Below are 17,529 nucleotides of genomic sequence, written 5' to 3'. Positions count from 1 at the left end.
AGGCTAAGCAAAGGAGGGGAGCAGCCAAGCTCGAAATGGCCAGAGTGAGTACTCTTTTATAATAAAAAAATGCCACGCATTGGATACAGGACTGGACACATGTATAAATTATCGTTCGTAAAATATATAGAACAAGTCCTCTGATTCCATTCATATTTGTGTCTGTTGGCAGAGCGAAAAGCTATGATAGCGCAATAAATGATAATTATTCTATGCATTCCTTTATTTTGCAGTCACGGTGTATCAGCTTCACAAAAAGAAATGCAAAACAAATCATTGGTGTTTCCCACACGATCTGCTGCCGATGTTTCATCAGCGTCATTGCTCCCCTCAATGACCGTTTCATTACGCTGCATTGGCGTTCGTTTGGGCTCAAATTGGTAACGTAAAACACCGATTAAAGCTTCGTAACTCTCCTCGTCACCATTAGATGAACATTCGTTACGTCCTTCTACGTCGGATTCGTCGCTGAAACTAGAAACGAAATTGTCTGCCATCCTCGCCGCCATTCAGTATTAAAGCACTGAGCCTTTTTCTTGTTGAAGAAACACCCCTCACTGTCAATTCTGAATTCTCTTTTATTGACAACGAGGGGTGTTTCTTCATGAGGGAACCTGGAATATGTGCAGGACGAACACAATGCATCAGCATAAACAGCTCAAAACACCCCTAATTCTCCCCTCACTAGAAGGAATTATATTGATGCAGACAGGCGCTGCCCCCCTAGTGGCCGGTGACACTCTCTTCACTTGTCGTGACGTCACGCACACAATCTCCCAGATCTCGGGCGCCGGTCGTTTTAGCTTGACAATCGAGCCAAATTTCTCTCATTTTCTTGTGTGTAATTCCACGAAGTGGCATGATATGAATACAAAAGGCATGCGTTTATGGATAAATGATGGAATATTAACATTTTCCCAGGGCATGACATACCCTCTAACCTTTTCGAAACGGCTGAACTTAATGAGTGGACTGGGCACGGACTTGATCTAGCAATCATTATGTTGCGTTATTTGTTATCTTTGTGTGATTTCTCTGAAAGCTTTCATGATGGTAAAGCAGTCAGTATAAAGTATAATCCAACAGTGTAGTCTATAGACCCCGTCACAACACCGCCCCCCTGACTTCAGCCGCCATATTGTCCGTCAGCTCATCGTGTTTACATATTACCGCTACATACATTCATCCTATTACTGCGTGTTTTTCTGCTTGTCTAAGGAATCACCGCCTAGTAAACGAACAACTGACAATCGTTTACATTGATTAATCAAAATTGTGAAGGCATGTGTGGCGGTTGGTTGCAGTAACAGAGAAGATCAACGGTCATTTTAGTAGTTACTTTGTGGCCATTGTTAAAAGGGCAAAACTCTAAAGCAGCAAGGTTTGTTTATCTCGGTCCATGATGCGTTTGTGTCGACAGCCGTCAGACAGCGGCGAAAACATCAATAGTCATAATGCCAACACGTTCACAGACATCATCAGACGGAGACTACGAAGCTCGTCTCCACGGTCGCGCGGCAAGAAGTTGAGCGCAACAACAGTTGTTGTGCCGAAAAATAGCCGCCCCGCGTGAAATGTCCCCCCTGACGGGAGCGCCAACACGGAAACGACTTTCTTGTGCCGTGAATATGTATTTTACTCTGCTTGAACTAATAAATGTAATACCTGTGTGATTGTCATTGGGATATGGTCGTGAAAACCTGTGGACTAATACATTTCTGTTCAAAGATGGTTATGTGGCCAAGTCCACGATTTGTTACTAAAATACAGTACTAATATGTTGTTTAATTTAACTATTTACTTAAAACTGCTTTTACAGTTGTAAATCCGTTACTGTAATGCGTCCATGAAAACATTTGATGTTTTCACTTCAATAAAGCGTTATAAATAAGCGCTTCCGTCAGGGGGGACATTTCACACGGGGCGGCTATATTTCGGCACACACCGTCCCGTTGTCGAACCGCCGATCAAGTTCAAGATTTTACAATCGTGACAACGGTGACACTCAGCTGCCCAAATGTCGGTTTATATTCAGGGCCGGTGCCAATTTTGGGTGCAAATGAATCTACTTTTAGAAACTACGATCATTGACAATACGGACACACAATGACGGACAATATGGCAGCACAATACAGCGATCACGAGATTGTGTGACGTTGGTGATTGGGGTCTATAAATAATATGACAGTCTGATGGCCACAGCTATTTTTCTGTATGTGTTTGCTTTATTCTGCCATCATAAAATCGTAAATGTTTCATTGGCATCAGAGCAATACAGCTTTAATCTGATTGTGTCTGTGTGGGGGGTGCATGTATTAAAAAATGTTCTGGGGAAAAAAAAAACTGAAACCTTGACGTAAACACTTGTGTTGAATAATTGTCACAGCAGCCATTACCAATAAGTTGTCTGAAGTGTACTGTTAAAGCTGCAAATATTTTGTGTTACAATGACATGTTTGCACAGTCGTCATATTGATTTTTATAATGTACATTTTTCAAGTCATACAAACTGTTATAAATGTTCACACTGGAATTCTTATTGTTTCCAAAAAATGTTTTTTTATACTTAATGTTTAGACTGCATGTGCAATTGTTAAACTGAAAGCTGGTAAATAAATTTAACGAGAAACGGTTCATTTGTATTCCATGCATTGATTCAAAATTTCAAATTATATAACAGTCCGCTTGGGCGAATTTATCGTCATTTATCGTTATCGAGGTAAATCTGCTCAATTATCGCCCAGCCCTAACGAGAGCAAAATGGCAAATGCAACTGCTCACATCACGTTAAGAACTGCTCGGATTTCTAGCCATCAGCTACCTTGCTGTCCTCAACAATGTGTCTGTAAGGGTAGTGGAAGCTTCTCAATGATGACCAAGATGCTCGCTTTTGAACTTGAACATTTACTACTTAAAAATGCTGCAGTATAACACAAAACAAAGGCATTTGGCCATAACACAGGCTCATTAGCTAGGCTTGTCTTTTTCTTTTTTTCTCCCCCTTTCAGGAAACACAAAATAAAAAAGGCTCCCTCTGTCGCACTTCAAAATAAAAGCACTTCCTGTCAAATCTCTAGCAGTATATTAACTGTTCAGGAAATGATAACCATAATTTTAGCTGTGTATTTATCACTTTTCAACGTAAATAGAAATGTTTTATATTTTAACTTTCTTTTAGCTGGTTTTAAACTGAACAATTATTCACTATGAATTTAATTATGCATTTTAACCAAACATTTCACAACAGTGTCGGAATAAAACACAGGGGCAGGATTGACGGTCTCACATATGGATGAAATGGAAAGGACACGTTCGTGTATATTGACACTTGACGACTCTAATCAAATGATGTAAGGCCGTGCTGGGGTCCACATTTTCGCAGGTAGTATGATGGATAACGGCTAGAAATTTGAGCAATACTTGAACGCGACACTAGCAATACATTGCTCATTTGCACACGACCGCAATCTTCTACCTATGTACTCCTTTCCTACGGTTACTTGTAACACGTGGTAGGTGGGATGCGTGCATAAACGTAACAAAAAGGGGAGAAGCTTCAACTTATGCACATTTATTCACATAGAAAATAAAATAAATTCACCTTGACCACTTGTCACTCAGGAGCTCAGCAATTCGCACACACGCGTTTGCAGATTAACTCCAACATAAACGTAAGTATGGAGTCACAGGAGTGCCAAAATTAAAAATAAATAAATAAATGAATAAATAAATAAATGAATGAATAAATAAATAAATATAGAGAGAAATAAATATATATATAAATAAATGAATAGGTAAATAAATGAACGAATAAATATATATAAAGATAAATAAATATATAAATAAATAAAAATATAACGGTATACTTTGTCATTGACATTTACTTTTGGTCATTAACAACCACAAACGGAAAAAACAATGACAATATTTTTCATTGACTTTTACTTTCTGTCATTGAACACAACAAACGGAAAAAGCAATGACAATTATATTTTTTGCCTTTGCCTTTTCTGTTTGGCTTTTACATTGTCATTGTCATTTGTCGATCGCCTTTCCTCTTCGGGAATGTAAATGGCAAATGCGTATAGAAACGGTCTGTCAATCAAATGACGTTGGGCGGGGCTTTCCAACCAGGAATAGTAGTCGATAACTGATTATTCCTAGTTTACCTGAAGGAAAGTGACGTCGGTTATCGAGTTGCACGTGCGGTTTTTATGGATAGGATAGACTGGATAGATATGGATATGGATAGACTTTTTACGTGATAGATTCAACGATAGGAATACATTACACGCCCCCATGCGCCATTTTGAGTGTACCATGGATGTAAACAAACCAGAACTTCATTGCTGGATACGAAAAAACTCCCTCGTTTACGGTATCAGCGCTTACATTTTAAAAACTAAAAATCTCTCGAAGCTCACGGACATTTAACGAATGGCTCGGTGCAGGATCTCCGCATTTCGACCGCAGGACTGCGACAACACATTTGTCACTCTCGTTGCTCCTCTCAGAAACATGATCCAGCTCTTACTTGAACATTGTTGAACTTGAATTGTACATTGAATATCATCTTAAACATCGCAAGACTAAAACAGGTCAAGGAACTGTCATAATGACGTGCAAATTCATGTATATTGCACAATGTATTGTTTCAGTGTTGACATTGCCATGCAAAGATGTGCAATTCTCTCAATGCAGGACACAATCATGTGAAGTGGGACAAATTTACTGGAACACGTTATTCTGCAACTAGTGTTATTTATTTTACTTCGTATGCACATGTTTTATATTTCCTTGTATTGCTATTTTCTGTTTACCTTTGTGCTGTTGAGAATTTTAGTAAAAAATATATATCTAAAAAAGTAAAACTTTCCAACTTCTCGTTTTGTTAGCAAACATCGGATTTCCTATTCAGTGTTTATCACCACAAAATTGTTTGAATGTAATTAGTAAAAAAAAAAAAAAAAAAATCACTATCAAAAGCAACACTAGTTCTTTAAGTACCTAAGAGAGGCAAAGAATCAAGAAGACTTCAAAATTGTCACTGACATACTTTATTAAACAGGTTTAAGTCATCTACAAATTGTATTAAAAAAAAACGTTGCTTGTACAAACACTACGACAAGAAAACTAATTGTACTAAACTGCTGTTGGGCACTGGCTTGTCAGGGCACAGCAGACAGTGACAACCTTATCCAACATTGTGGCTTCTTCACCTTCACATGGAAGAATCATGTTTATGGGTATGGTTCCTGTTAAGATATTATACTTCTGACAAACATTTCCGATGACCCTTTCAACATGGATTCTCAGCTGCTCTAGCTGCTAACTGACAGCGGCCTTTTGTGAATGCTGGGAGTTTGACATCTGAACACTACATTCCCACACATTCTTGTATGTCAAAACCTCTGTCAACCAAGACAATGTCCCCAGGTAACCAATTATTAAGAAAATCACTGTTCATGTTTGTCACTTGTATGACCTCCCCAGCCTTTTGATAAGAAACAAATGGCTCCCTTGGGTGTAATACATATTAAATACTTCATAGTGTGGTGGTGCTTGTAGCTGGAAAACATTTGGGCACATGCTTTCAGATTTGATGGGTTTTCTGTGAAAATTTCAAAACAGTCAATAATAACAGTCTGTGTCACATCCTGATTGGTGTTGTGTGTCTCATCCTCTGTGATTAGCTGATCACCTTCTTCTCCAGCTTCATGTGTCCCGTCTTCAGTCTGTAGCTGACCACTTTCTTCTCCAGCATCAGGTGTCCCCTCCTCATTCTGTTGGTGACTGTTTATTTCACTAGGCTCAGATGGTGCCTCCTTGGTCTGCAGCTCTTCAATGTTTGCATCGTGTTGGACCCCCATCTCTGGTGCTTGCAGTGTCTCTTTCCATAGCTGCTCACGCCTACTTCGTCTTGCAGAGCGTGCAGTGTTTGTCGGTGTAACAGATGTGTGTCCCAGATGTAGAGATGGTGCCCAGTCTGGGTCAGTCTCCATCATTTCATAAGCTGCAATTACATTAGGTTTTATTTAGAAAGCTAGGTAAGATTGGATATTTCCATGGCATTTCACCATCGTAAACACTTAATCAGCCATGCTACCATCCCATCAGATCTCTCAGATCACAAAAAGAAATCTGACGCATTGATAAATATTTCTGTGCATTTTTTGCTGTTTGCCTTTATCTTTCAAATCATTCCCTCTATAATGTTTTTATAAACGATGACTGAATACATTAAACACTGATTTATCACGAACACATTAACCCATTTCCACCGCCCTCCCTCTTTGCCTGTAGTTTACAAGTGAGGCTAGGTAGCTAAGGTTAGCGAATGAGAAAATAGCGACTTTAGAAAGCTAAAACAGCATATTCAGTATCAATACTTAAAAAAAAAAACTCCGACTTGCCTTTATGAAAATGCCGAAAGCAAACACACATGAAGTCACCCTACCGTCTCACCGCTGCGACCCAGGCCAGGCCATCCGACACCTCTTTGTTAGTTCCTCAACCTGCTGTCCATAACCTCTTTTCCAGGACGGAAAACGAAAAAACTCATACGTCGTGGTCAACTTTGCTGCCATTTTTGTCGTGTGATTTAGTATGGCAGCCTTTCACACAACACAAGTGTCCCATTTTATCAAAGACAATGATGAACGCAAAGACGATTCTCACTGCTCAGTTATTTACAATAAGTGTGCACTCAAAATGCCGATTTGACCCACAATGCACTGCGGCTTTTGCAAGCGTTACGTCACCTGTCAAAGACCGATAAAATATATTATTCAACACACATGCCAGACCATTCAAAGAATAATTATTTTCTATGTCCGAATCTTCGCGTTTATAATCATGACGACATTGGAGGAAGTGGCGTAGTGCAGTCACACAAAACAGCCGCGGTCGCGCTTGGGTAGCCGTACGGCGTATGTGCGGGAAGTTAAACCAGGAATAATCAGTTATCGACTACTACTCCTGGTTGGAAAGCCCCTCCCAACGTCATTTGATTGACAGACCGTTTCTCTGCGCATTTGTCATTTACATTCCCAAAGAGGAAAGGCGATCGACAAATGACAATGACAATGTGGAAGCCAAACAGAAAAGGCAAAGGCAAAAAATATAATTATCATTGTTTTTTCCGTTTGTGGTGTTCAATGACAGAAAGTAAAAGTCAATGAAAAATATTGTCATTGTTTTTTCCTTTTGTGGTTGTTAATGACCAAAAGTAAATGTCAATGACAAAGTATACCGTTATATTTTTATTTATTTATATATTTATTTCTCTTTATATTTATTTATTCGTTCATTTATTTACCTATTCATTTATTTATTTATATATTTATGTATTTATTTCTCTTTATATTTATTTATTCATTCATTTATTTATTTATTTTTAATTTTGGCACTCCTGTGACTCCATACGTAAGTGGCAACAGAAGAAGAACATATTCAATGTAATAAAGCAGCGCCACTGCGTGGTGGATGTCGGGAGGAACACCATTTAAGGAGGTGACTGATACAAACTCAGCCCTACGAAAAAAAGCAATATTGGATAACTTCTTGCGGCACAGCTGACGGTCTCTCGTGGCACACTAGTGTGCCGCGGCTCGGCCTGTCGTGATAACAAATTTTAGCGTGCGATAATTCTCATAAATTATTGCAATATGCGATATTATTGCGCCCCCCCCCCCCCCAATTTTTTTTTAACCAATTTACAATAACACAGTGAGAATACAGTATATATTAATAGATCAAGTACACCCATTTAAACGCCATAAATATTTACTCTTAAATTCAAAAATACTTTTTAAGAAATCACAACTAAAAACAATAGACCATGTCTCTTTAGTAAAAAACAATATTGATACCGCACAGAAACACAGAATAATAAATAAAATGTGTTTAAAAAATAATAAAATTGCACTTAATAACTTAAGCATTTAGGCAAATGAAAACTTTTCCCGTCATAACTTCTGCAGTGGTGTTCCATAGGGATGCAACGATACAGTTAAGTCACGGTTCGGTACGATTTTTGATACGGGGGACACGATTTTCGATCCGATTTAATACATTTAATGCTCTGTAAAAAAAAACAAAAAAAAAAACAATTATATATATGCGTATATATGTATGTATATATATTTTTTTTTTCTGCTAACGGGCAAAAATTAAATTGCCATCATATAAACATGCATTTTAGTGCATAATATTTATGTGCTTACTTCTTACTGATCTGAAAAAAATTTGTATAAAAGTGCTGAGAACAATCTTTACTGTTTGTAAAGTGAGGCAGGGCACACTGTTGATTGCTACAGCTCTTAGCAGCTAGGTTTACTACATGAGCAAGACATCCTATTTGTGGTCCGAATCCATCTGTGTCAGGTACTGAATTAACAATATTTCCAACATTATCTATAGTCACTGGTATGGATTGATTTGGCCTTCTTAACTTCCATTCAGTCATGACAGTTTAGAATTCATCTATGTAGCATATGGACTACGTGTCCCATAATCACTCTGGGCTCACGTAGCCAATGGCATGGGACGTAGCACATCTAGTTTGCCCTTTCGTGATATCTAGTGGGCGCATTAAAAAAGTTAGCAAGCGCCGCTCAAGTCACGTCTGCTCATTACTACACAACACCAGCATATGACAATCGACTTTCATCAACAGGAAGAGTTTGAAGCACAGCGCTCTTAATTTCATTCATCTGTTCGTTGTCAGAGCAAGGTTGTTCGTAGCAGCCAAGTCGGTTACAATGTTTTGGCGGACTTCGTTGTGAATATCCTGCGTTGTGCCGCAAAATAGCCGCCCCGCGTGAAATGTCACTCCTGACGGGAGCGCCCACACGTCAACAACACCGGTGCGCCGTAGATGGTCCACAGTCACTCCGGAGCACTGACGCCTCCGATATACGTTGAACAATAGGATGTAATGGGAACGATTGGCTCCGGCGCTAGTTTTTGCCGGACCTGGAACAAAGATGCATTTTGCGCAGTTGGTAACGAGGAATCCGAACTTTTAACAGCACGTCTGCCGCACGCTCGCACGCACGTGCACACGAGGCGATAAATCGCAGTGGAAAAATTACCGCCTTCATTTTTATTTATTGCGCGATAAATGGAATTATTGCATATTGCGACAGGCTTAGCCGCGGCACACAACACTGATTTAGAACATGCATAAATTTCAGTCTTGCTTTCAAATGCGGAACTACCGATACTGCCCGGTCAGTTGTGTGTTGACATCATAGTTAGCATAGTCATAATGGAGAAAAGCGATTTACAGTAGTTACATACATGGGTAAGTGCAAACTTATTATTTGTGGCTTGAGAATATACAATTCAGATATTGTCCTTAATCTTTTTTCCATTTTTCATAAGTTTCTATGTAAAATTGGTCTTAAATTTTATTCGTTATGGTCTTTTAAAAAGTCTTTAAAAGTCTTAAATATGGCTTGTAGAACCCTGCAGAGAATCTTTAGCTGTTTGTGAAGTTTAGTGCTTTTACGCCACGTTCACTTAAATCCGGTGCAACTCCTGGGGGCTAAGCCCCTCCTGTTCTTAAAACCTACTGACGCCCCTGGACGGCTATCTGAGCATCTTTCTTTGATACTTCCAAACCTGGACATGCTGGCTTTGAGCCCGGCATTTTTGCAAGACGGCGTCGGCCAGCGTGTTTCTAATCGCCATGTTTTAAAGTGCCTGTGACACGAAAAAGCATGTTTATTTCATAATACACGCGGTATTTTATGCCCCTGAATGATATGGACCGCTTGGATGTGTGTGGAAGCGATCGCTATATTTATTTAGTTTTTTGAATCCCGCGCCATGAAAATGAGTGACTTCCGGCTTCGGTCTCTCATTGAGGGGGAGGGCGCTGTGACGTGTACGGTAGAAGACGTTCTCTTCACTATACAGTGTACTGTTGTGTATGAGGACGAAGGATTCAGCTGATTTTGCGGATTAATACTTTTATTTTTTGCATCACGCCAGCCAAACGGCTGCAGAAAAAATCATTCTGTATGCGGGAGAGGCGTATGCGCCTTTTTGGAGTTTCAAAAGGTTCCCATTCACCGTGGATATTTACTGTGGGACCATTGGACTTACAAGGAAGTGAGTAAACATCTTGTTTTGTATTATGTCAAATACGAATACAGTGATTACAAAGTAAACACTATAAAATTCCTTTAAATAAAAGACTACTTACGTTTGATCATTGATAGGCATGTAAAAAGCTATCCTCATGCTCATTAGCAGTTAGCTGTTAGCACGTTAGCTCCACAACAACTCCAGCCACCCTCCTCCAGGGAACGAACTGTAAATTGCTTTCCGCCGGGCGGTTTGCCGATCCGCAAAGAAACTTGACAACCGGGTCGTCGTGTCAAATAATCCAGGCTAGTTATGTGTGATTTTCCACTTCGAAGACTTTGAAACGTCCCTCTGTTCGGGTTAGCATGTCGGCTAGCTGTCACTCCTTCTGGTCTGTTTACATTCTCCGAAGCCGGGGAAGGGAAATTACATATGTCCGATTTAGGTGTCATAAAATATCGTTCGGGAGGTGTGACAGTAAAGGTGAAGTCTACTGTTTTGACCATTATGGAGTAATTTTGCCATGTCGTCTTGAATAAATGGATTTTTATTATTTTATATTCCATTTAGCACAAGATTGTTATTTGTCATGACCATGCCATTTATTTAGCAATTGGGGAAAGTACTTGGGTAAAAAGAATATCCTGTAAAAATATTGAAGTAAAGAGACAGAAACAATGACATTTTGCCGCTCTCTTCGTCGCGTTTTCCTCATTGTGAATAGTTCCCCCTCGACGGGCTGACTGGTCCTTCTCAAGCCATTTATATAGCTATTGGGGGAAAATACTTGGATAAAAAGAATATCCTGTAAAAATATTGGGAGTAGAGAGACTGAAACAATGACATTTTGCGGCTCTCATCGTCTCGTTTTCCTCGTTCTGAACAATTCCCCCTCAATGGGCTGAATAGTAAAACCGATGAGCCCAGTCTACCGCTGACGTCATCCACCTGTTGGGGACGCTAAAGCCCTATAATGGTAGGCGTGGCTAACCGGCAGATTAAAAGACTAATTTCTCGTCATCTGCGCTTTGCTAAATTATTGTATATAGTCGAATCGTCTCAAAATATGATTCTAATTCACATAATAATGCCATTTAAGACTTTTTTTCTGGTGTCATATGCTCTTTAATGGAGTCATAACAAGAGACACATGATTCGATGGTAAACTTTTGCTCTTCAAACATTTCAACCAAAATGGCATTCTTAGCTATTTTTAGCCGATAGTTTTCGGTGCCGAATTATTGGCCCCATCTCTATGCGTAACAATATCTCTCGCGCCTGAAAATGAAACCACTTTTTTTTTTTTCATTCTACTTTCCTTGATGAATACATTGGAAAACTGCGTGACGCACTGAATCTGCGCAACGTGAACCATAAAGTTGCCAGGGATCACTGTACTCGTCTTCTCCAAATTTTGCTCAAAGGAAAGACTGGCCGATGAAGCGGTGGTGGTCCATAAAATATTTCAATAGTTTTCTTGTGTCTTGCAGATTTCAGAAAACATCTAGGTGCTGAGGGGCAGGAACAAGAATCTCCTGGCGTTAAAGACTATGTTGCGCTCCCCCATACCAAAAAGAAGGAGCCAGGGCCCTGTCCACAGGAGGAGGGAAAAGAGCAACAAGCTAAAGAGGAGGAAGGTATCACCAGGTCAACTGGTGAGCCCTTGAAAAGTGAAGATAGCCCGGGTCAGGCCAGCAGAGGGGCAGAGCGGCCAAGCGGCAGCAGCAGCTCAACAGAAGGTTTGCAAGAAGACATTTTCATCGCACCATCAGATAGAAATGGCGCCACGTCACACTCCCCTTACAAAGATGGTGGTCAGAAGAAATCTCACCGTGACGACAAACTCTGCAAATGCTCTCAGTGTGGGAAAACCTTTGCCACTAAGTATACTTGTCTTAGGCATATGAGGATCCACACTGGTGAAAAACCTTTTTCCTGCTCAGTTTGTGATCAAAGATTCACTGAGAAGAGCACCTTACAATCACACGAAAGAACCCACACGGGAGAAAAACCTTTCTCCTGCTTAGTTTGTGGTCAGAAATACGCTCAAAAGAAACACTTGAAAGTACACACAAGAACCCACACCGGAGAAAAACCTTTTTCCTGCTCAGTTTGTGGTCAAAGATTCAGTCTCAAGAATGGCTTACAAATACACGAAAGAACACACACGGGAGAAAAACCTTTTTCCTGCTTGGTTTGTGGTCGAAGATTCGCTCAAAAGCAACACTTGAAAAGACACACAGGAACCCACGCGCGAGAAAAACCTTTTTCCTGCTCAGTTTGTGGAAAATGTTTTGTGAAGTCTTCTGACTTAACAACACACACAAAAACCCACTCTGGTGAAAAACCTTTTTCCTGCTCAGTTTGTGGTCAAGGATTCTCTCAAAAACAAAATGTAAAAATTCACGAAAGAACCCACACCGGAGAAAAACCATTTTCCTGCTCAGTTTGTGGTCAAAGATTCGCTCAAACGACATACTTAAAAATGCACACAAGAACCCACACCGGAGAAAAACCTTTTTCCTGCTCAGTTTGTGGTCAAAGATTTGCTCTAAAGCAATACTTGGTAATACACACAAGAGCCCACACCGGAGAAAAACCTTTTTCCTGCTCGGTTTGTGGTCAGAGATTCAGTAAAAAGAACACCTTACAAATGCACGAAAGAACCCACACCGGAGAAAAACCTTTTTCCTGCTCAGTTTGTGGTCAAAGATACGTTAATAAGCAACACTTGAACATACACACAAGAACCCACACCGGAGAAAAAACTTTTCCCTGCTCAGTTTGTAGCCAAAGATTCAGTGCTAAGAGCTACTTAAAAATACATACAAGAACCCACACTGGAGAAAAACCTTTTCCCTGCTCAGTTTGTGGTCAGAGATTCGGTATGAAGAGCACCTTACAAATACACGGAAGAATCCACACCGGAGAAAAACCGTATTCCTGCTCAGTTTGTGGTCAAAGATTCAGTCAACGGGGTGCCTTAAAAGTGCACATAAGAACCCATACTGGTGAAAAACCTTTTTCCTGCACAGTTTGTGGTCGAGGATTTACGCGGAAGAATCGGATGAAGAACCATGTGTGTATGGGTGAGAGAAGCAGTGGCCAATGACTGTTTTACCTGTTATCCATGCTGGCTTCATCAGATTCTGCATGCAGGACGATTGTGTTCTGTAGAGCTTCCTCAAATACTGTTGAGGATTGCTGTTTTTGGTGCATTATGTGTGCTTTGTCCTATCCTTGTTTGATGCTCATCCACACAATATTACAGTATTTTAGATTTCATTTGTCATTTCATATACACTTTTAGGTGTCAAAGCTTAAACATACCAATGTTTTTATGCTTTATTCACTCATGGAAAGCCTTTGATCGGATTAATTATAGCAAACTTTTCCTTATGTTGACACGGGGTGCTCACAATTATCCTTATTCTTGCCATCTAGGATGCAAAGGAACTTGTTCACATTAAATAGGGTGGCTCACAGCTTCATGTGTCGATTAAATGAGTCTGAAAATAATATTCAAACGAAGTTAACAGACCCTACAAATTACCTTAGATATAGTTCAAGCCACTGGCGCAAGAGCCTGTTTATTGTGTATGGATAGCCTTCTTGATGTTTTTTTTTTTTTTTCCTAGTCACTTTATTACAATGTCTCCTTATGTACGGCTTTTTTTTTTGTTTTTTTGTTTTTTTTTTGTTTAAATTAATGGTGTGTGTGCGCTATGGACTCACTGTGAGTTTCCTGAATAACGATCATATGTTTTCTTGTCGAACCTTATTTTTTATATTTGTTGTTTTAATCATTTCTATTTGTAATGCTTAACTCATTCACTCCCAGCCATTTTCACCGCCCTTCCCTCCTGGCCCTTTTACTGGATTTTGACTGATTTTGCAAGGCCCACAGAAAATTCTGTTCTATTGCTATATAAACATGGAACCCACCAAAAGAAAGATTACTCTCTTCTTTCAGCAGGAAAAAAATTAATATCTTTCCATTCTTTAGAAATCAGCATTGGAAAATAGCTTATTTTGAGCAATTTTCAATTTCTGATGAAAAAACAGAAATTACGCTTTTTGTGAAAGCATACATTTCAAACATAACTTTGACTTTAACACTGCTATTTTTTTGCTTTTGTGACATCCTAAACATCTGAATAATGTTCTCCTTCTACAAAATAACATAATATGACAAATAGAGCTTTTGATAGCAAAGCAACAATTTATTTACACATAACTCAGTTGACACTTTTGTGGCCGCGACAGCCGGGTAAACTTCTTCCTCATCACCGCCTGTCTCATAAAGATGGATTTTTTTTTTTGTCTCTGCGGGTTCTGCTCGGCAAGCAGCACGGACTCAACGGCATCGTCTGCTGCAGTGGTGGTCCCGGTCGTTCTGCTTGGTCATCCAGCGCCTGGCATCCCGGGCGTCCTCTAGGTTGTTCTGCTCGGTCGTCTGCCGCCTGGCATCCTGGACGCCATTCGGTCGTCTTCCCCCGGCGCCCCGGCCGTGCGGCCCGGCTGTTCGTTGCCGTTGAATCAGGTTGCGGGTCTTACCAAATGCGCGACTGCCCTCCATTGGCCAGTTTTATTGCTTTAAAATGGATATCAGCTTTGTGCTTTGGGGCTAAATTGAATCAGAACCCAGAGATGTCTATTGTTTAAAAAAAAAAAAAATGTAAAAGACGTAGAAATACCTCTTTTACCTAACCTGAAACAATTAAAACGGACGTATTCATACGTTTTTGGAAGCAAGTGAGTTAAAAGTCATGACAGAAAAACACACTATTTCCATTATGTTCATGACAGTGTTGTATGAAGTAGTTCAATTCATTCATTAAATCAAGGCTAACTATTTTACAAAGATAGACCAAAAAGGAGGTTTAAGGATGTATGTTGATAAAGAGGACATGAAGGTAATTGGTGTGAGAGCAGAGGATGCAGAGGACACGACTGATTCGCTGTGGTGACCTCTGAAGGGAAAAGCCAAAAGGAATAGAAGACGGGTCAGACATTTGCATACATTTACCTACCATTTATTTGGGAAAACTAATGAGGTCAGGCATCTCGTGATTGAATCAATGCTTGTTTCTAACAAGATTATGGTTAGATTTATGTAAGTGCTACATGTTTCACAAATAATTTGAAATATCAAATTGGTTAATCCACGTTCCCACGATGACAAACAAATACCCCCTCAAAAAATTACATTTCATTTGAGCATTTTCAAATCAGTTTGGTCATCATCCAGACTACTCTGGCATTAAAATAGATTTTTCTTAAAGCAGTTTTATGAAGAATTCAGTATCTCGTGTGAATGTAGAATTTGATGAACGGTGCATAAAATGTCCTCCAATTCTGGAATGACCCATATAGCATGCAAGATGTTCTCCCCAGAGCATTTTGATCCCAAGAACAGCATGTTGCATTTACTCATAAAATAATACGGCCAAGGCATTAAACAGCATGGTTGTACTTAGTTATTTTATACCTCCTACCATCTAGTGCAGGAGTCGGGAACCTTTTTGGCTGAGAGAGCCATGATCATCACATAGTTTTAAATGTTGTTGAATCCGGAGAATTCATTGTCAGTGGCGTAAGGCAATGCGCACAAGCAAAAGGTATAGATAAAAAAGCTAACTCTGGATAAGGTCGGCTCTTTTTCAGCCCTCGACACTCTGTAACTCTCTCTCTGTAACTCGAGAGAGTTGTGTTCGAACAGATTCAGGTTTTTATGATGCAAAATTCAGTCTGGATTTCAGCTACAACACAGCACCGAGACCGTGCTTATTAAAGTCCTAAATGATATTCGTCGGAGTACCGATGCAGGCAAATCATCTGTTCTGCTACTATTGGATCTCTGCGCCGCATTCGACATGGTTGATCACACCATACTACTCAGCAGATTGGAACAGTGGGTAGGGCTTACTGACACTGTTCTTCAGTGGTTCACATCTTATTTACATGATAGGGATTTCTTTGTGTCAATCGGAAACCATCAGTCAGAACGAACCAAATTCACGTGTGGAGTCCCTCAAGGGTCAATTCTTGGACCACTCTTATTTAACATCTATATGCTTCCCCGAGCTCAGATTATGGAACAGTATCACATCTCCTATCACACCTATCCAGATGACATAGAACTCTACATTTCTGTGTCCCCACATGATTATAGTCCCTTAGTCTCCCTGAGTTAATGCATTCATCAAATCATTGAAGGGATGTGAGATAATTTTCTCCAATTAAATGTGGAGAAGACAGAAGTGATCATTTTTGGGCCAAAAAAGGAAAGGTCACAGATATGCAGGCACCTTAGCACAATGTCACATATACCCCTTTCCCACTGGCCAAAAACCCATGTCAACCCACTAACAATCGGCTTTTGGTGGCAGTGGGAAAGGTGCAGCGATCCGCCTTGACCCGCGTTAAAATCACCTTGGCTCTGATCGTCATGCAGTGTGAAGCAAAACCTCGGGTCAACAGTCAACACCCTAATCTACGTGGTGACGTAGGTGATGCGTCATAACAACGTGCCAGTCGCCTCCCATTTAACACGCCCCACAACCATAGTTACGTTGATGCTCACAACAAAGCTAGTAGAAGAAGAAGGAGCCAGTAGCGCACCACATTGAACAACATGTCTCAGCATTGGAAAGATGATGAGACCTGCCAGCTCCTTTCCATCCGTGGAGAAAGGAGACTGCCATGTTGCTCCGCATTGTTTACTTCCTTGAACTGAATGAATTCGCTCGCATTTGTGACGCGCATCTTAGCGTGGTGATGTCACGTAACCTTACGCACGGGTGAGGAGGGGTGGGGGGTTAGACGGGCGGGGGGGGGGAAATGACACGGCTTTTTTCTGTCAATGGGAAAGGTGCCAAATGCCAATTGCTAGTGGATTGCATCGGCTTGGAAAAAACGCGCGTTGACCCACTAGTTTTAGTGGGAAAGGGGCATTACAGCTACAAATCAAGTCAGAAACCTTGGTGTAATTATTGACTCAGACCTAAAATTTGATAGCCATCTAAAGTCCGTCACTAAATCGGCTTATTACCACCTAAAAATATAGCCAGAATAAAGGGGGTCTGACTCAACAAGACATGGAAAAACTTGTGCATGCATTCATTTTCAGCAGATCGGACTATCGCAACGGTATATTTACAGGTCTTGATAAAAAATCAGGAATCTGCAGCTAGTACAGAATGCTGCAGCCAGAGTCCTCACAAATACAAGGAATTTGGACCACATTACACCTGTTTAGAAATCGTTACACTGGCTTCCAGTGAGTCAAAGAATAGACTATAAAATACTACTGCTCGTCTACAAAACACTTAATGGCCTTGGACCAAAATACATGCTTGATTTGTTAGAATCGTATGAAACATCTAGACCCTTAGGGTCGTCTGGAACCGGTCTCCTGTATGTTCCAAGAAC

The 17,529-nt window shown here is 40.3% G+C and overlaps 1 protein-coding gene across 1 annotated transcript in view; it reads left to right on the top strand.

Annotated features, from left to right (window-relative positions):
* Positions 1–16,892, top strand: part of LOC130927901 (gastrula zinc finger protein XlCGF57.1-like) — a 41,389-nt gene extending 24,497 nt beyond the window's left edge. The window contains exon 2 of the mRNA XM_057854013.1: positions 11,586–16,892. Within this exon, the coding sequence (XP_057709996.1) occupies positions 11,586–13,207 (1,622 nt within the window). The 3' untranslated portion in view covers positions 13,208–16,892. The remainder of the gene's footprint in view (positions 1–11,585) is intronic.
* The last annotated feature ends 637 nt before the right edge of the window (positions 16,893–17,529 follow it).

This window comes from Corythoichthys intestinalis, chromosome 13 (genome assembly GCF_030265065.1).
Source record: "Corythoichthys intestinalis isolate RoL2023-P3 chromosome 13, ASM3026506v1, whole genome shotgun sequence".
Classification (NCBI taxonomy): Eukaryota; Metazoa; Chordata; class Actinopteri; order Syngnathiformes; family Syngnathidae; genus Corythoichthys; species Corythoichthys intestinalis.
This window is presented reverse-complemented; position numbering and strand designations above follow the sequence as displayed.